At 44.5% G+C, this 17,390-nt stretch overlaps 1 protein-coding gene across 2 annotated transcripts; it reads left to right on the top strand.

Moving 5' to 3' along the window:
- The first annotated feature begins 3,949 nt into the window (after positions 1-3,949).
- On the top strand, positions 3,950-16,781 carry Ccdc117 (coiled-coil domain containing 117). 2 transcript variants are annotated; one of them, XR_008217356.1, is made up of 6 exons: positions 3,950-4,302; positions 4,747-4,797; positions 9,896-10,120; positions 10,493-10,630; positions 13,898-14,840; positions 15,015-16,781. XR_008217356.1 is itself a non-coding variant. In XM_052734404.1 (5 exons), the coding sequence occupies exons 1-5, from the start codon at positions 4,121-4,123 to the stop codon at positions 14,133-14,135; spliced, it is 834 nt and encodes a 277-aa protein (XP_052590364.1). In that variant the 5' UTR covers positions 3,950-4,120; the 3' UTR covers positions 14,136-16,781. The 2 variants fall into 2 exon arrangements, 1 of the variants encoding a protein (XP_052590364.1); XM_052734404.1 differs by having other exon boundaries at positions 13,898-16,781.
- Positions 16,782-17,390: the final 609 nt, after the last annotated feature.

Here is a 17,390-nt window from a genome sequence, read left to right as displayed (position 1 = left end):
GAGATAAAATGTAATTAATAGACATCTACCAAATGTCCAATTCAATGGTTTTGGCATAGATAATTTTCTCAGCAGACCATGGAAAGCTCCCTAAAATACACCAAATTTTAGGTTATGAAACAAAAATTAACAAATACAAAAAGTGAAATAATCTATTGTAGCTTATCATTGCCTCATTTTACATTTAACATCCACAATAGTAGAGATGAACTGTGTGAGGTATCCACCAGAGGAGACTACTCAGACACAGGTTAAAGCCAATAGAAAGTTTTATTAGCCAGCCAGCGACTACACTGGGTGTTTGGGATCCCAGTGTAGCCCCCAACCTTTCTCCAGGTGAGCTTTTAAGCATAGAAACCACATCCTGTGTTGACATACTTCAGATAATAAGAATAGTTAGCCAGAAGCAGAACTACAGAAGCCAAAAAGCAAGGTTAGTAGATGTGGTTGGAAAGAAAATGGCCCCCAAAGGAAGTGGCACTGTTAGGAGGTGTGGCCTTGTTGGAGGAAGTGTATCACGGTGTGGGCGGAATTTGAGGTCTCTTTGCTCTGTGTAATAGTCAGTTGACTTCCTGTTGCCTGCAAGATGTAGGATGCTTCAGCACCGTGTCAGCCTATATACCACCATGCTCCCCATCATGATGATAATAAACTGAACCTCTGAAACTGTAGAGCCACCCCAATTAAATGTTTTCTTTAAAGAGTTGCTGTGGTCCTGGTGTCTCTTCACAGAAATAAAGACCTAAACTAAGACAATGCATTTAGAGATTTCCCAGAACTACAGATTTTGATGGAATAGATCTTTGTTCTCCTTCTGGCAAATGTTGCTGCCTACGTGCTGGGTACCAAGGCCTAAATGGTACTTCCATCATGGTGTCAGTTATGCTAAGGTCTGGGGACCTGTTATAATGAACAGAATATTAATCACATTTATACAGGTGAGCAAAATTTATGTTGATTTGGGCAAAGGTAACTGTTGTATGAATCCTAAATGGTCTTATAATTAAAAACAGGAGCCAGATATCAGGGTGAAAGCTGAAAGATCAGAGAAGCAGCGCTAGCCACCACCTCTTACCTCACCAACTCCTCATCCTGAAAGAACTTGAGTTCCTGTCTCCTGCCACCTTATATTCCTTTCTCTGCCCAGCCATATTATTTCCTGTTTCAACCTTCCTAGAGCTGGAATTAAAGGTGTGTGATCCCAAGTGCTGGAATTAAAGGTGTGTGCCACCACTGCCTGGTTCTGTTTCTCTTTTAGACTAGATTAATCTTGTGTAGCCCAGTGTGGCCTTGAACTCACAGAGATCCATACAGACTTCTGCCTCTGCCTCCTGGGTGCTAGGATTAAAGGTGTGTGCCACCACAGCCTGACCTCTATGTGAATTAACTCCATGGCTAGCTCTGACCTCTGATCTTCAGGTAAGCTTTATTTGTTCAAAATATCACCACACTTATCTTCTAAGGAAAAAACATAATCCAAATATCCAGTCATAAGATTATCCTCGGCTGGGCGGTAGTGGCGCACGCCTTTAATCCCAGCACTTGGGAGGCAGAGGCAGGCGGATCTCTGTGAGTTCAAGGCCAGCCTGGTCTCCAAAGTGAGTTCCAGGAGAGGCCCTAAGCTACACAGAGAAACCCTGTCTCGAAAAAAACAAAACAAAAGATTATCCTCAATTCCTAACAATTCATTCTAGTCAAAGCTGCTTTTCTTTTGTTTTTGGAAATAAGGTCTCATACATCCATTACATTTCCTTCATAGCTGAGGCTGGCCTTACATTTTAAAGATCTTCCTGCCTCCTCCTTCTAAACACTGGGACTACAGGCTTGTGCCACCACAACCTGCTTGTACAAAGTCGCTTTTGTGAACCTTCCTACAAATCACTTGACACTAACTCAACATCCCCTGGGTAAGACACTGACTGACTTTATTTTTTATTTTGTTTTATTTATTTATTTATTTATTTAGGTTTTTTGAGACAGGGTTTCTCTGTGTAACTTTGTGCCTCTCCTGGATCTCGCTCTGTAGACCAGGCTGGCCTCGAACTCACAGAGATCTTCCTGGCTCTGCCTCCTGAGTGCTGGGATTAAAGGCATGCACCACCACCGCCGGCCTGACTGACTTTATTAAGTCCACTCTATTTCTTTTTTTTTTTTTTTTTTTTTTGGTTTTTTGAGACAGGGTTTCTCTGTGTAGCTTTGCGCCTTTCCTGGAACTCACTTGGTAATCCAGGCTGGCCTCGAATTTACAGAGATCCGCCTGGCTCTGCCTCCCGAGTGCTGGGATTAAAGGCGTGCGCCACCACCGCCCGGCCCACTCTATTTCTTAATAGTCTTTGGCTCAATGGCATTGACAGTGGCATAAGCAACTCAGATTGGATCATTCTTTGAGGTGGAAAAAATGAGGAATGACCAGTAATGGGTTTGACTAATGCTACCCTGTTTGTCCAACCTAAGCAGGAGACATTGTTAACCAGGGATGGATATGCCAGGATGCACTTTATTTTTCCCACCCCCAGTTGTTCTACCAATCTCTGTGAGGATTTTATTAATTGCCCATGGGATCCAGTAACTTCATTTGCGCTAAAACACAGAAAGAAATGAAAGACAGTATTAAGTGTGTATGCATGTATGGTAGACAGTTTTCTAAGCTTTGACTGATCGCAAACAATTCTCCTGCCTCAGTCTGCCCATTGCTGGGGTCACAGGTATGTGCCCTCATATCCAGCTACTTTACTTAAATTTTTGTGGTGTTGTACTGTTATGCTCAGATCACTGAGGCCCCCAAAAGACCACCATGGAGACCGAGTCCCGCATGTAAAAGCAAAGAGCCTTTATTCTCTTCAAGCTCTGAGATTGATCTCTCTATCTGAAGCATCGGTGAGAGCAGAGAGCCCTGAGCTCAGGTGGGGCAGAGTTTTTATCATAGCAGAGGTTGGGGTGAGGGGATTTCCAGGGTCCAGGACCCTGATTGACTGACAATTGTCTAGGGGTATCTATAAAACAAAAATAGGTGTGTGCTAGACTCAAGGACATCTAGCCACCTTATCTAATGGTTGGAACGTTTGGCATGTTAGGTACTTCCTCATCCCTGGGTGGTATCAGCTTAAGGCTTTTTCTGGATCTGGGTGTTGCCTGCCAGTCAGAGAAGCTGTGTCTAGGCCTCGAAGCCTGTCATGGCTGCTGTGTGGTTAAGCTGTTTTGGGACCCCTCCATTCAGTCCTACCACTGAGCCACACCCCACTCCCAGATTTTTATTGACTTTTAATTTTCTATTTATTATTATTGTATGTGTGCATGAGAGTGAGTGTGTGTACCTCTGGGTGGAAGTTAGAGAACTACTTTTTAATAGTCTTCCAGTTGTCAGGTCCCACTCCTAGACATTTTTTGTTTTGTTTTGTTTTAAGACAGGGTCTCTCTATGTAACCGTGGCTGCCTGGAACTTGCTATGTTAACCAGAGTGACCCGAACTCACAGAGATCCTCCTGCCTCTGCCCTGGGACTGCTGGAATTAAAGGCATGTGCCACTCCACCTCAGATTTTTTTTTTTTTTTTTTTCGGTTTTTCGAGACAGGGTAATTCATTAACTTCACACTTCAACTCTGAAAACACTTTGATTATCCTGTTTTATTACAGAAGAAACAGAGGCGTACAACCTTTTGGGGGGAGTGAGGGGGGACAGAGTCCCAGAGTCTCATGGAGACCTGGCTGGCCTAGACCATGCAACATAATCAAAGGTTGGCCTAGAACGTTTGAACATCCTGTCTCCACCATATAAGCGCTGGGAAGATAGCCATGAGCTACCACGCCCAGCTTGTGTCGGGAATTGGGATTCGGTCAGCCTAGGGACCTGTGGGGGCGATTCGCTGAGTACACCGCCAGCCATCTTGCTTGTAGTCCTCCAGAACCACAACTCCCAGCATGCCTCGCGACAGCGGCCCTATATACACAACAAATCCCGACGTGTCTCTGGGCGGTCCGGAGTGGAGGGTTCTAGAAGGCGTGACGTGGGGGTCGAAGCGGGCTCGGAGGCGGGTTCTCGTGGGCAGCGGCGGTGGCCGCCACTGCGGGAGCTGGGGACACACTAGCGACTGGGGCGGCGGACGCAGCCTTGTCTCAAGCCATGGCGGCGCTCGGCCGGCCCTTCAGCGGCCTCCCTCTGAGCGGCAGCGCGGACTTCCTGCAGCCGCCGCCGGCCTTCGCGGGCCGGGCCTTCCCGCCAGGAGCCACCGGCCCTGACCTGGCCCCGCGGCCGGGCGCCCGCGGTGCGCCCAGCAGCCCGGGCGGGAGAGCAGCGCGCGGACGGTGAGGAGCAGGTGGGGCGGGCCCGTTAACCCCGCGGGACGTTAACCGTGAGTCCCGGGTCGCACGGCCGGCGACCCGCCCAGGGTCCTTCGGCCTGGCCGCTCCCTCTGCACGCGCGGCCGCCGGCCGGGACAACTTTGAGAGCCCCTGGGACACGGCGGTTCCTCGTCGGCAGTGTGGGGACAGAAATGGGTCCTGGAGCGAGTGCTCAACTGTCACTGCCCCGACCGAGTGACAACTTCAGATTTCCCTGTCTGGTTGTTTGGAGTCCTCCGCAAGACGTGACCGATCTTGGGAATGGTGCTGGTCCCTCACGGCCAGAGAAGGGATATGCAGTTTGTGGCGGGAGATGCCGATTATGTAGAGCGAGAACGACGGGCTGCCGAAATCTTAAATTTAAGTTCCTGCCTTGATTGACTGATTTGTTTTTGTTTGTCCCAACAGTGTTTCCATTCACTGTAGAAAGAAACACAAGCGATTGGCGGAGGATGATGAGTAAGTTTCGGGACCATTTGTCCCCTTTGTGATCGCTGTTAGTTTAACGCGTGTGTCCTATTTTAAGTGAACAAGGTGAAGCATGTGTATCTCTTTAAACAAGTGACATTGTTTGCCTTTTTGGGGCAGGAACTGGGTGGCAGGCAGGTAGAGGGAAACTCACTCTGTAGCCAATGTAATGTTTGAATTTTTAACTGTGTCGTTATAGACACAGCTTAAAACAAAAAGAAAAGAAAAATCAAAGGATATGTATTGGAAAGGGTTCATGTTATTGACAGAGGTAACCTTGTAGCCCGTTTCTTACTTCTCCTTAGGAAAATAGTCCAGTTTATGGCTGTGTGTGCTTCAGTGTTGACTTTTGTAGCTAGATACCTGTTCACACTGCAATGCATGGGGGTTTTGTTATTTGTTTTCTTTTACTGTCTTAGAGCTTAATCCAAATAAGTGCATACGAGGTCTACCTGTTGGTTTTTGTTTTGTTTTAAAAGACAGCCTCACTATGTAACCCTGCCTAGTCAGGAACGCACTATGTAGAGCCCGCTGGCCTTGAACTTAGAGATCTGCTTGCCTCTGCCTGTTGAGATTAAATGCCACCATGCTTCGACACCTGCTTTCTTTTCTTACTCATTACCCATATGCACAAATGCTATCGTGGGTATGTGGAAGGTAGAGGACATTTGGAAGCTGGCTCTGAGGATGATGTCTCACTCCAGTAATCCCAGCCAGCCCTGGACTCTACAAAACAAACAAAAGCCAGTAATCTCAGCTTTTGGAGGAAGGTGGAGGCAGGAGGATCAGATGTTCAGAGCCTTCCTCAATAACATACTAACTTGCGACCAGCTTGGGATATATGAGACCCTGGCTTAAAAAGAGTTAAAAGAAACTTTGAATTGGCAAATTTGTTGATGCTTAGACTCATAATTATTTAAAAAAAAAAAAAAAGCAATGCTTGCAGGTTACCTGTGTTTTGTGACTGAGTGAGTGAATGAAGGTAGACTTGGGGGAGGGGAAGCAGAAGTCAATCTTGGATGTCCTTTTTTTTTTTAAAGATTTATTTATTGATTATGTATACAGTGTTCTGTATGCAAGTATGCCTGCAGGCCAGAAGAGGGCACCAGATCTCATTATAGATGGTTGTGAGCCACCATGTGGTTGCTGGGAATTGAACTCAGGACTTCTGGAAGAACAGCTAGTGCTCTTAACCACTGAGCCATCTCTCCAGCCCCGGATGTCCTTTCTTAAGTATCATCCAACGTCTTTGTTTTGAGGCAGAGTCTCACTACGCTATCAAGTCGCTCTTCCTGTTAATATTTTGAGGCAGGGTATCTCACTTGATGATCCCAGAACTTGCATTTTAACTTGCTTTGTGAATCCCCTGTTTACTCCTGAGCCCTATAATTACAGTGGGCTACTATGCCTGCCTGTCATTTACAAGTATACTCTTTTTTCATTCTGACCAGCGTGTGCTTTTAGCTGCCCACCTGGTTTTTGAGGCAAGGTTTCTCACTGGCTTGGAGTTCACTATGTAAGCTGAGGTGAGGTGGTCCAGCAGAGCCCAGGGATATTCCTATCACTGCCTCTCTGCTGCTAGTATTACAAGTTACCATTCTTGGCTTTTTTAATGTTGGTTCTGGGGATTGAACCCAGGTCTTCATACTTTTCATGACAAGCACTCTTCCCACCAGCTGTTTACCCCAGTCCAAAGAATTGCCTTAAATTAAAAACACCTACCTAGATCAGGGGAGTTTTTGCCTTAGGATTGCCATAGAAAGCACAAGAACCTTTTTTGTCTTTGTTTTGTTTTTCTTTTTTTTTTTTTTTTTTTTTAATTTATTTATTATGTATACAGTGTTCTGCTTGCATATATCCCTTCAGGCCAGAAGAGGGAGCCAGATCTCATTACAGATGGTTGTGAGCCACCATGTGGTTGCTGGGAATTGAACTCAGGACCTCTGGAAGAACAGCCAGTGCTCTTAACCTCTGAGCCATCTCTCCAGCCCTTTGTTTTGTTTTTCAAGACAGGGTTTCTCTGTGTAGCTTTGTGCCTTTCCTGGATCTCGCTCTGTAGACCAGGCTGGCCTCGAACTCACAAAGATCTGCCTGCCTCTGCCTCCCGAGTGTTGGGATTAAAGGCATGCACCGCCGCCGCCATCATCACCACCACCACCACCACCACCACCACCACCACCACCACCACCACCACCACCACCACCACCACCACCACCACCACCGCCCCGGGCTCCTTTTTTGTCTTTTGTAGTGCTCTAGACTGTTGAATTATTGATTTTAGTGTTTGCTTAAGTGTAGAAACTAAGCCAGGTGTGGCAGCACACACCTTTAATCCCAGTGCCCGGGAGGCAGAGGCAGGCAGATTTCTGAGTTCAAGACCAGCCTGGTCTACAGAGCGAGTTCCAGGACAGCCAGGACTACACAGAGGAACCCTGGGGGCAGAGGTGGGGTGGTAGTGGTGGAAGCTATTGGTTTAAAAAGTTAACTACCTTTGATTTGTGAATGGAGAGATTGAGGCCTTAAAGGCAGTGGCTTAGACATTTGGATGTATGCCCAATTGTACATGGCTGAGCTTGCCACCTTATTGTTCTCACTATCTAGAAGCCTTTCTTTAAAATTCCTTTTTGGGTTTTGGTTGTTATTATTGTTGGGTTTTGTTTTTTGTTTGTTTGTTTCCTTGTTTCCGAGACAGGGTTTTTCTATGTAGCTTTGAAGCCTGTCCTGGAACTCACTCTGTGGACCAGGCTGGCCTCGAACTCTTAGAGATCCACCTGCCTCTGTCTCCCGAGTACTAGGATTAAAGGCGTGCGCCACCACCACCCGGCTCTAACATGCATTCACACATGTATGCTGATAGAGCCCAGAAGGTGTTGGATCCCCTGGAACTGGAGTTGGGTGATTATGAGCCACCTGATGTGGGTGCTGGGAACTGAACTTGGGTATTGCAAAAGCGGTGCATGGTCTTAACTGATAGAGCCAACTCTCCAGCTCCTGGAAGCCTTTTAATTCACATTTTCTTTAGCATTTAATCACGATTGCTCTTCAGTTATTAGCAAAATAAACCTACAGGCATGAAATAACCCAAAAATCAAAGAACTGTTTCATAGATGAATTGTTAGGTGCTCTGGGATATTGCCCCTTCTCTCTTGATTTATGCTTTTCCTTAGCTGGTGTTTCACAGGCATGCATCACCACACCCAGTTTAAAGCTTTTTTTGGGGACAGAATTTCATGTAACTCAGGCTGTCCTAATAGAACTTTTGTATGGCTGATTCTGGCCCTAAACTCCAGATCCTCCTGCCTCTTTTCTCCTAGATATTTCTAGTACTTTCTAATGAGGTAAAACTCTAAAGCAAACATATATAGTGGATTCTGATTTCTTTTAAATAAATACAGGTTTAAGAGGGCATTATTCTCAGATTTTATATTCCAGAAACTTTAATAATTGATTTTCACAGTGTTAATGTGGATTAAAATTTTCCCTTATAAACATGTTCATTCATTTCCTTTGACCCGTTAAATTCTTCCCTTATGAACATGTTCATTCATTTCCTTTGACCATCAGTTTAGAGAATCTGAAGTGGGAATAAAGAATGGGCGTTTTGGTTACATGGCTGTGATCTAGTCCTGATGCTGTACCCACTGTTGCCATGCAGTAGAGAGCCTGTGGTCTAGACACTTGTTTAAAAAAGGAAAACAAGGCGACAGCCAGCTAGCTGTCTTCCTTGCTGCTTTCTGCTGTTAGCCAGCAATGTGCACATTGTAGTCCTGAGACATAGGAGCTCGTGGTAAGTGTTCAACAGTTAACTTCCTCTCTAACATCATAGAGGCAGAACTCAGGGTCTCGGGCTCTGCTCCTCAACATTCAACTTTCCTTTGCGCAGACACTTTGGAAGGTCAGTTGACCATTTCTTGGCCCTATTTGCCAAGTATCTACAAAAGGAAGAAGCTGGGTTTGAATTCTCAAGTCTCTCTTAAGTACTAATATAGCCAGGAAGCAGATGGGGTATGTTATCCTAGGAGAAAGGCAGATCCCATTATTAGGACAGCTAGCCAAAGACAAGAGGTTTGTGCTAATGGCCTGTTCTTGTGGTACTTGAAGCGGACTCTAGTAGATAGGTGTTTGCTGTACGGAGATACAGGGTGGTAGCCAGCCACTTGTCCTGTGGGTCAGGGAATAACGTGATGCAGCAGTGACAGCATGCAGCTGGGGCCGACTTGCTGCTTTGTCTTTTGACTGTGTGGTGGTCTGCCTGTGTGTGTGTCTGTGCACTGACCAGGTATGTGCCTGGTCCCTTAGAGGCCAGGACAGTGTAGAATTCATTCCCTGGACTGGAATTACAGACATTTGTGGCTACTGGGACTAGAACCTGTGTCCTCTGGAAGAGCAGCCAGTGTTCTTGACTGTTGAGTCACCTCTCCAGCTCTATTTGGTCTTTTATTGCTTTGCTTCCCACTTGATCTTTCCTACAGATCTTTTCCTTTAATCTAAAAGGTTAAAGTCTTGGAGGTGTTGCATAAATTGGTAAAAAATAGAAGAAAATTTCTCAGGGAAGCTATGAGGGAAAAAGACATGACGTTCTAGCTGTAGAAAAAACTAGAGATGTTTGTATTTAAGAATTTGATTTCAAAAGAATAATAATAAATTGGGCCTAGAGAGATGGCTCAGCAGTTAAAAGCATTGTTCTTGCAGAAGACCCTCAGGCCCAATTCCAGACACACACATGGTCTCTCACAGATGCCCATAACTCCAGTTCCGGGGGGTTTGAGACCTCTTCTGACCTCCACAGGCACACGCGTGATACTCATACACGCAGGCAGAACACTCAAATGTAAAATAAATAGATCTTTTTAAAACAAATAAATTTGAGCTGGGCATGGTAACATGTATCCTTAATCCCAGCACTCTAGGCAGAGGCAGGCAGAACTCTGTGAATGAGGCCAACTAAGGATACGTAATGAGACTTTGTCTCAAGAAAAAAGAATTATTTTTTAATTGACTAGAGAAATGACTTAAATTTCATCTGTAATGGGGGTTTTAATTTTTCTCCTTCCCTTTCTTCCTACTGCTTTCCACTTCTTCCTTCTAGGTGTCCAATAAGAAAGAAGCGATTGACTGAAGCTGAATTCTCTGCAGTTGCTAATGAATGGGTTCTTGACACACACCAGGGGATAGACGGTCATGGGGTGAATGCGTGTTCTGGTGGCCTTCCTGTGCCCAGCATGCTAGATGCTGTCTGTGAAGAGATGGATCAGACAACTGCAGAACCACAGTGTGAAGTTGCCCGCCGGAGGCTTCAGGAGATTGAGGACAGGTACTGAGAGTGTGTGTTGCAAGGCTTGCTGCTGCTCCTGTGTCACAGCTCTCTCTCAAGCTGGTCAGGAGGGTCATGTAGAAGTGGTAAAGCGAGCTCTTACAGCTCAATTCAGCATTTTACTGACAACGTCAGGGTCAGTTCTCCAGGACACATTCCAAAACGTTTGTGTTATGTGAATCACTGCAGAGTTCTTCCCCCCAGGAGGAGAAAAGTGGCCTCCTGGTCACTGTGCTCTGAGGTATACCTTGCTTGGTCTCTTACAAATGGCGCCTGTGACTTTACTCTCTGAGTCTGAAACTTTGTTCATTCAAATGAACAAATTTGACTAATTCTTTTTCTTTCTCTGCTTCTGCTTCATTGTTTATTTAGGATAATTGACGAAGATGAAGAGGTTGAAAGTGACAGGAATGTTAGCCACCTCCCAAGTCTTGTCCTTTCTGACACCATGAAAACGGGTTTGAAGAGGGAATTTGATGAAGTCTTCACAAAGAAGATGATTGAATCCATGTAAGTATGGTGCATAACATTTCCCCTTTGTGAGGGATCCACCACCACCTTCCCCCAGGGCACTCTTGAGGAGTGAGGGATAAGAGATTTAGATAGAAATATAGAGGGGAGAGAGAGACAGATAGAAACACAGGATAGCCTTAGGAGGGCCTGGATCCTTATCCACCAGCCCCTTCTGTCTCTTCTAAAGGGCTTTTTAAAGAATGCCAAGGGATGGAGAAAAAGACCTCCCCCTAGCTCAGCCAAGTGCAGACCCTTCCAAACACACGGTAACCACACATGTGGTCAGTCCATCCCCTTATGCAGCCCTGCTGTGTAAAGCACGCTCAGATCTCACTAGGAAACCTCTGTGGACACCACTTAACTGGTCCAATAGCTGGGAAAGGGTCTGTGTCAGAAGCCCATCTCTTAAATTCTTAAGGAGGAATAGAAACCACATTTTAAAAACCTCTTTTTTTTTTATTTAATTGTATGTGCATTGGTGTGATGGTGTTAGATCCCCTGAAACTGGAGTTACAGTTGTGAGCTGCCATGTGGGTGCTGGGAATCGGACCCAGGTCCCCTGAAAGAGCAGCCAGTGCTCTTAACCTCTGAGCCATCTCTCCAACCCCTTCTTTTCCTTTTAGTTACTCAGACGTAGCATGGAGGCCTAAGAAAATGACGTGTCAAATGAGTAACAGTTGAAGTAGTTATCCCAAATCCCACAAACCATAGCACAGCCTTTTGGGGCCATTTTAGAGCATTTAGCTCGTTTTGTTTTGGGGAGTGGGAGGTTACTGTGTTGTAGCCCAGGCTAGGTTCAAATTCACAGTCTTCCTGCCTCAACTTCTTTTGCTGTTGATTTAAAGCATAATTTAAGATAGGCATTGTGGCCTACACAGGGAGCCCCAGCAGCACTCAAGAGGCAGAGGTATTAGTTTTCAGCCTATCTGATCTCCAAGTGAATCCCAGGCCAGCCAAAGCTACATGGTGAGATTTTGTCTCAATAAAAGGAAAAAAGAAAGACTGACAAAATGTAACACGGTTTTAAGATGAATGTGATGGTGTCAAGCCAGACTAAGCTATGTACTGAGACTGTATCAAAAACAATGAATAGGACCAGGGAAGTGACTCGTGCTGGAGTAAAGCCCTGGGTTCCATCCCCAGCACCCACCACAAGAAGAAAAACAGAAAATAAGCCCGTAGTTCAATGAGCTCGGCTAATTGCTTTGTTATATCATCGGAGTAGAAACACAGAGCAGTAGGTGAGAAAACAGGCCGAGTAGTGACTAAGGGGAGAGGTTCCGGGAGGAACCAGGACGGCAAAAAGGGCTCCCGGGACCCAGACCTCAGTAGTGCTGGGCAGAGGTGGAGTGAGACCAGTTCAGCTACTTACTGCTTGGGAGATCCAGAAAGCTTTCAGTCAGGCCCTAGCTCAAGTTTATAATTAACTACTCAGCCCTGAGGGTGTGTAAATAGTGTAGCCACTATGTATGCAGGTCACATTGCCCTCCTGCTCAAAATAGTGTCTGCTGCTCTTAGTAGCTTGCCAGAACTAGGCCTTTGAGAATATTCTTCATTGTAGGTTTTTTTTGTTTTTGTTGTTTTTCTTATTTACTTCTGGGTCCCAGAAGATTTCCCTATACCAAGGGTAAGGAACCTTTTCTCTACTTTGGAAATGAAATGGATTCTCATGTAGCCCAGGCTAGCCTAGAACTTCTGGCCCTCCTGCCTGCACCACCCAAGTGCTGGGATTACAGGCACTATCCCAGCTGTGGTTGGGAAAATACATGATTATGCATACCTAGTGTAATTGTTTAACTGCAAAGCATTCTACTTCATAACTATATGAAACAAAAGGCATCAGAAATTAATGTGCTGGTCCAGGATTTCATTTTTTTATTTTATAATGATTTAATATGCAACAGTCACCCACAGGGCTAGGAAAATAGTGTAGTGCTGCAACTGCACAGCTTATATGAGACTCGGTACCACAAACCAAAACAAAAGAACTAGTTATACAGATCTGCTCATTAAAAACATGTCTGTGTGTATGCATCATTATAGCTAGTGATGTAACTCAGTGGTCCTCAGTATATGTGGGGCCTTAGTTCCAGCATCCCTACTTCAAATTGTAGCTTTAAATTAAATCTGGGGACCTAGTTGTTTCCTTCCTTTCTTTTTTATTGTTGTTTGATACAGGGTCTCTGTATATAGCCCTGGCTATCTTAGAACTCGATATGTAAACCTGGCTAGCCTTGAACTCACAGAAGACTGCCTGCCTCTATCGCCTGAGTCCTGGAATTAAAGGCATGTACCATTACTCCTGGCTCAGGGGCCTTGGTTTTCACCTGGATGTTTATAGTGCTGCTGTTCATGGTTTAACATATAAATAGGGCTGGTGAGATCACTAAGAAGTGGAGCACTTACACATGTGTGAGTCCTGACTTCACTCTCCAGCACATCCGAGAAAAAAGAATTATGTGTGAAACTGTGAAACTCTGTATTTGAGGACCTGGGAATAATGCTCAACCTTAGAGGACATACTGCTCTTGCAGAGGACTAGAGTTTGATTCCTGACACCCACATCAGGTGGCTCACGCTGCCTGTAATTTCAGCTCCGGGGGAATTTAAACTTCTCGGGGACCTACCGCACACATTGTCACATCCCCATACAGACACAGACACATTTTTTTTTTAAGTCCAGTTTGAATTCTAAATTATCTCTAGCTCTTTTTTTTTTTTTTTTTTTTTTTTTTTTTTTGGTTTTTCGAGACAGGGTTTCTCTTTGTAGCTTTGCGCCTTTCCTGGAACTCACTTTGGAGACCAGGCTGACTCGAACTCACAGAGATCCGCCTGGCTCTGCCTCCCGAGTGCTGGGATTAAAGGCGTGCGCCACCACCGCCCTGCTCTAGCTCTCTTTTAAAACAAAACAAAACATGGATAGCTTCATGCATTTGTATATCCTTGTACGGTGGCCATGCTAATCTATATCATCCCAAGTTTAGTGTATCTGCTGCTGAAGTGAACACTTATTTTTTAATTAAAAGATTAAAATTTATATAATGAGAACTGATGAGAGACATCAAGATCAAAATAACAGTGAAACTGTGGCAGTAATTAAATGGGTAGAGATATAAAAGAACAGCAGACTGGCACTGTGAGGACCATTAGCTCTTAATTGGAAGGTCTTGAGTAGTGAACAGGAGTTTGTTGACAGATTTGCATGTCCTAAAGTTGGTTTTTGTTTTTTGTTTTTTTTTTTTAATTCTGTATTTTACATCCCAGGAGCCGTCCTTCTATGGAGCTTGTGCTCTGGAAACCTCTCCCTGAACTCCTTCCTGAGAAGCCAAAGCCATCCTCTAACCCGAAGAACTACGCAGGAGAGAGCCAAAGGAAGTGTGCAGCTGCCAGCACTGCCTTTCCACAGAGAACTGAACTGTTGCTGGAACCCCAGCACACAGACACGCCACTTTACCATAGTCTGGAGACCGCTGCTAACACAGAGGAAGAGATGGAGCTCTAGAGACCAGTTTCTGCTCCAACTTGGCAAGTTCTAGAAGGCTCCTGTGTTCAGTAATAGCCTGCCTGTATAGTATAGGGACCTGAAAGTTTTATGAAACGGGTGTAATATCTCCACCTGTGATTTGGGGTGGGAATGTCATTGTGGGTAGCCATTTATTGAATTCAACTTTTTGCCAAGGAAGCTTATCTCAAGGGAAATGCAGTTTTCTAGCAGGCTTATCCAAGAAATGTTACAGTCTCTTTAAAGACAACCATAGACGCTGGATGTGTTCTGGTGACCATCTGTCACACTGCTGAAGCCATTCATTGTGAAGATGATTATAAGAGGAATGCTCCTAACTGCCACTGCACCCTGACAGCCGAGACCTGTATCGAGCTTGTAGTGGTAACTGTGCTTGGGGAGCGGGAGGAAGAAAGTAGCAGTTCAGTCTCTTGCGAAGGAACTGAACAGGCAAGGAAACCAGTGTTGGCGTCAGGTCGGTGTAGCCGTTATTCCTCAAGCAGTAGCCCTGGTCTCCTCTAATGACTGCTGAGCTCAGTTGGTCAGTAATGTTTACACCTCAGTTAACTAAGTAATTGATTAAAAGTGCGAGGGAACCCTTTGTAAACTGCCTGTGAGAGAAGTGTCTTTTCATGAATCCTGAGGACATGCAGTGAGTGTCAGCTAAACCCAGCATTGATAGCTTCTAGAGTTTAAAAAGGGAAGGTTGGGAGCCGGGCGGTGGTGGCGCACGCCTTTAATCCCAGCACTTGGGAGGCAGAGCCAGGCGGATCTCTGTGAGTTCGAGGCCAGCCTGGGCTACCAAGTGAGTTCCAGGAAAAGGCGCAAAGCTACACAGAGAAACCCTGTCTCGAAAAACCAAAAAAAAAAAAAGGGAAGGTTGGATGTGTGTTAGCAAGTTGAGGTTTTTAATGTTGGTCTTGAAAACAATGAATTAGCTGAGAATAAATGGGCAAGCATCCTAAGGAGAGTTACTGCAATAGCTCATTGTCTGGTGCTTAAGCTATTGTACAATAAGCCTCAAAGTTAATGGAAGATGGCCTCCTGCCAACGGGATATCTTTAATCTTCGAGAACCCAAACCAGGCTCAAGGTGTTCTTTGGGAATAACCAGGGTTAAAGTTTTTAATTTCTCAGGAAGAGCTCTTCAGCATGGCAGGTCGTGTAATGGGAGACTTGGCAATCCTTCAGCGCTGTAGAGAGTCTGTAAGATGGGGTGAGTGTGCTGGCCCTTTGCGACAGCAGAACACCTCAGTTCGGTTTTCATTGTCTGGGTTTCTTCTCCCTTTGTAGGGGAAAAAAGAAAAGGTTTATGCCAAGTAGAGGTGAATTTTTAGAAACTAGCTTGCAGGCATTTTTACAACCCATGCGGAAATCCCTCCTGTGGATGGCATAGGAGTCACAAGTCTGTTCAGTGGACTGTCTCTTCTCTCGCCGATTGTTCTTGCTCTATTTCTGTCTGGATGTCAGGAAAAGGTTTAATGTTTAATATTTAAACAAAATATTTATGTCTACACAATAAAATTACTCAAGCTTCAAACCAGTGTTGAAACCAGTTGGAAACCAGCTAATTGTTTCTTCATCTCAGACTCAGAGGTGAATGAAATCTGTCTTCTGTTGAAATGTGCAAGGTTTGACTCATGTCATTTGAAAACTCCTGCCTTGTTTAATGGGACCAACTTGCAAAGTTTATAGCCTTAAAAAAATCTCTCTGCTAAGAAGTTTAGTACAATTTAGAAGCATGCAGGGACTACACAGAGTTTGGAGTTAGCTAGCCAGTGTGAGTGGGAAGGAAGTGGCAGCTTTCCAAAGGGCACAGAACACCAGGACTGCCTCTTCTCAAAGGCCTGAAACGGCTTTGATGCATTTGGTAACCACTGGAGAATAGAGGAGGCTTTAAACGAAGATGCAAACAGACTTTTCAGGAGTCCTTATCTGACATGATCCTTATTTCTGCAGGAAAGTTGATGTTCATGCTCCTTTTTGGACTTTATCTTCTTGCACATGTTTGTACAAAAATCATCTTCATCCTTGTGGTGCTGACTCATCTGACTGTCTCCACAGCCCTGATGCCTCTGCGTTCTGTTTTCTTTTCTAGCATAAGGCTTTTGCTTTGCCTTAAGGTTTTCCTAAGAAATTAACAGGTCTTTTCTTCGTCTTATATAGTTTTTGAAGCATGGATCAAACATTGGCTCAGTATGCTAATGTGTTAAGGTCAGCAATTCTCTAAAGCAGGTGAGCTTCAGTGAACAAATGTGTATTTCTCTGAGTTTGAGTTGGGGGCGGTTTGTTTCTTTTTGGGTTCTTGGTTTGGGGGTTGGTTTTTTGTTGTTGTTGTTGTTGTTCTTAATATGAAGAAATAATATGAGAATCCAGTTCTTATAATTTAAATCGGTTAAAAACTGTTCATTCTTGAAAAGATAAAAATATAAAATTTAAGAACAAGTAGGACAGGACTTCGAATAACCACAGAGGAACATTAACTAGCAGGTTCATTTGCTACTCTGCATCTGGACCTTGACTTTAATAGTGACAAGAATGGTGCAGTACTAAGAATGTTCTGGATGATGCTGTCAATTGTGCTTTAAGAATGAGAATCTGGTTTTTCTGTATTTTGTTATTTTCAATAAAACACAAGTGTTTTGAACTTTCTAAAGTATCTGTAATCCTGTACATATGGAAATGAAAGATTTTTTTTTCTTGCTTTCCTTTAAATTTTAATTAAGGCAGGATTCCTATCAGTGAAAACTTATATTTGTCCTGAAATTTGATACTGTTGGGTTAAAAGTGAGCTGTTTCTAGAATAGGCAGGCTGTTTTACCTTCCTAAATGTGTCAGCAGCCCTCTTCTGCCTGCCTGAGCAGGTCACTGCTGGGCACCATCTGATGCTGACCCTCATGACTGATCCTTCAGTGTTCATATGTGGACTTTGAGGGCTTGGAATCTAGACAGAGACTAGGCAAAGTCTGTGATGTTGCTGCATAGTGTTCCTCTGCTAAGAGCTGATAGGTCACTGGGTGGCAGTATTGCCTGCATATTTACAGTTCTTTGATAACCAGATCTCTGACTGGTGAGGAGGGAGTATTATCTTTGGGTTGCAGTTGCAGAAAACAAGATGCTGTTTTATTTTAACCAAAATTTGAGAACCATGGTAAAAGTTATCCAACATAACAGGTGGGAAACTAAGATTAGAATAGATGGTGACAGTTCAATATCTAACCGGCTCATTGGGTCCAGGGTTTGCATACAAGATGAA

Source organism: Peromyscus californicus, unplaced genomic scaffold, assembly GCF_007827085.1.
Source record: "Peromyscus californicus insignis strain IS unplaced genomic scaffold, ASM782708v3 Scaffold_13__1_contigs__length_99412109, whole genome shotgun sequence".
NCBI classification, from domain to species: Eukaryota; Metazoa; Chordata; class Mammalia; order Rodentia; family Cricetidae; genus Peromyscus; species Peromyscus californicus.
The sequence above is the reverse complement of the archived record's forward strand: the minus strand, read 5'-3'. Positions and strand labels throughout refer to the sequence as shown.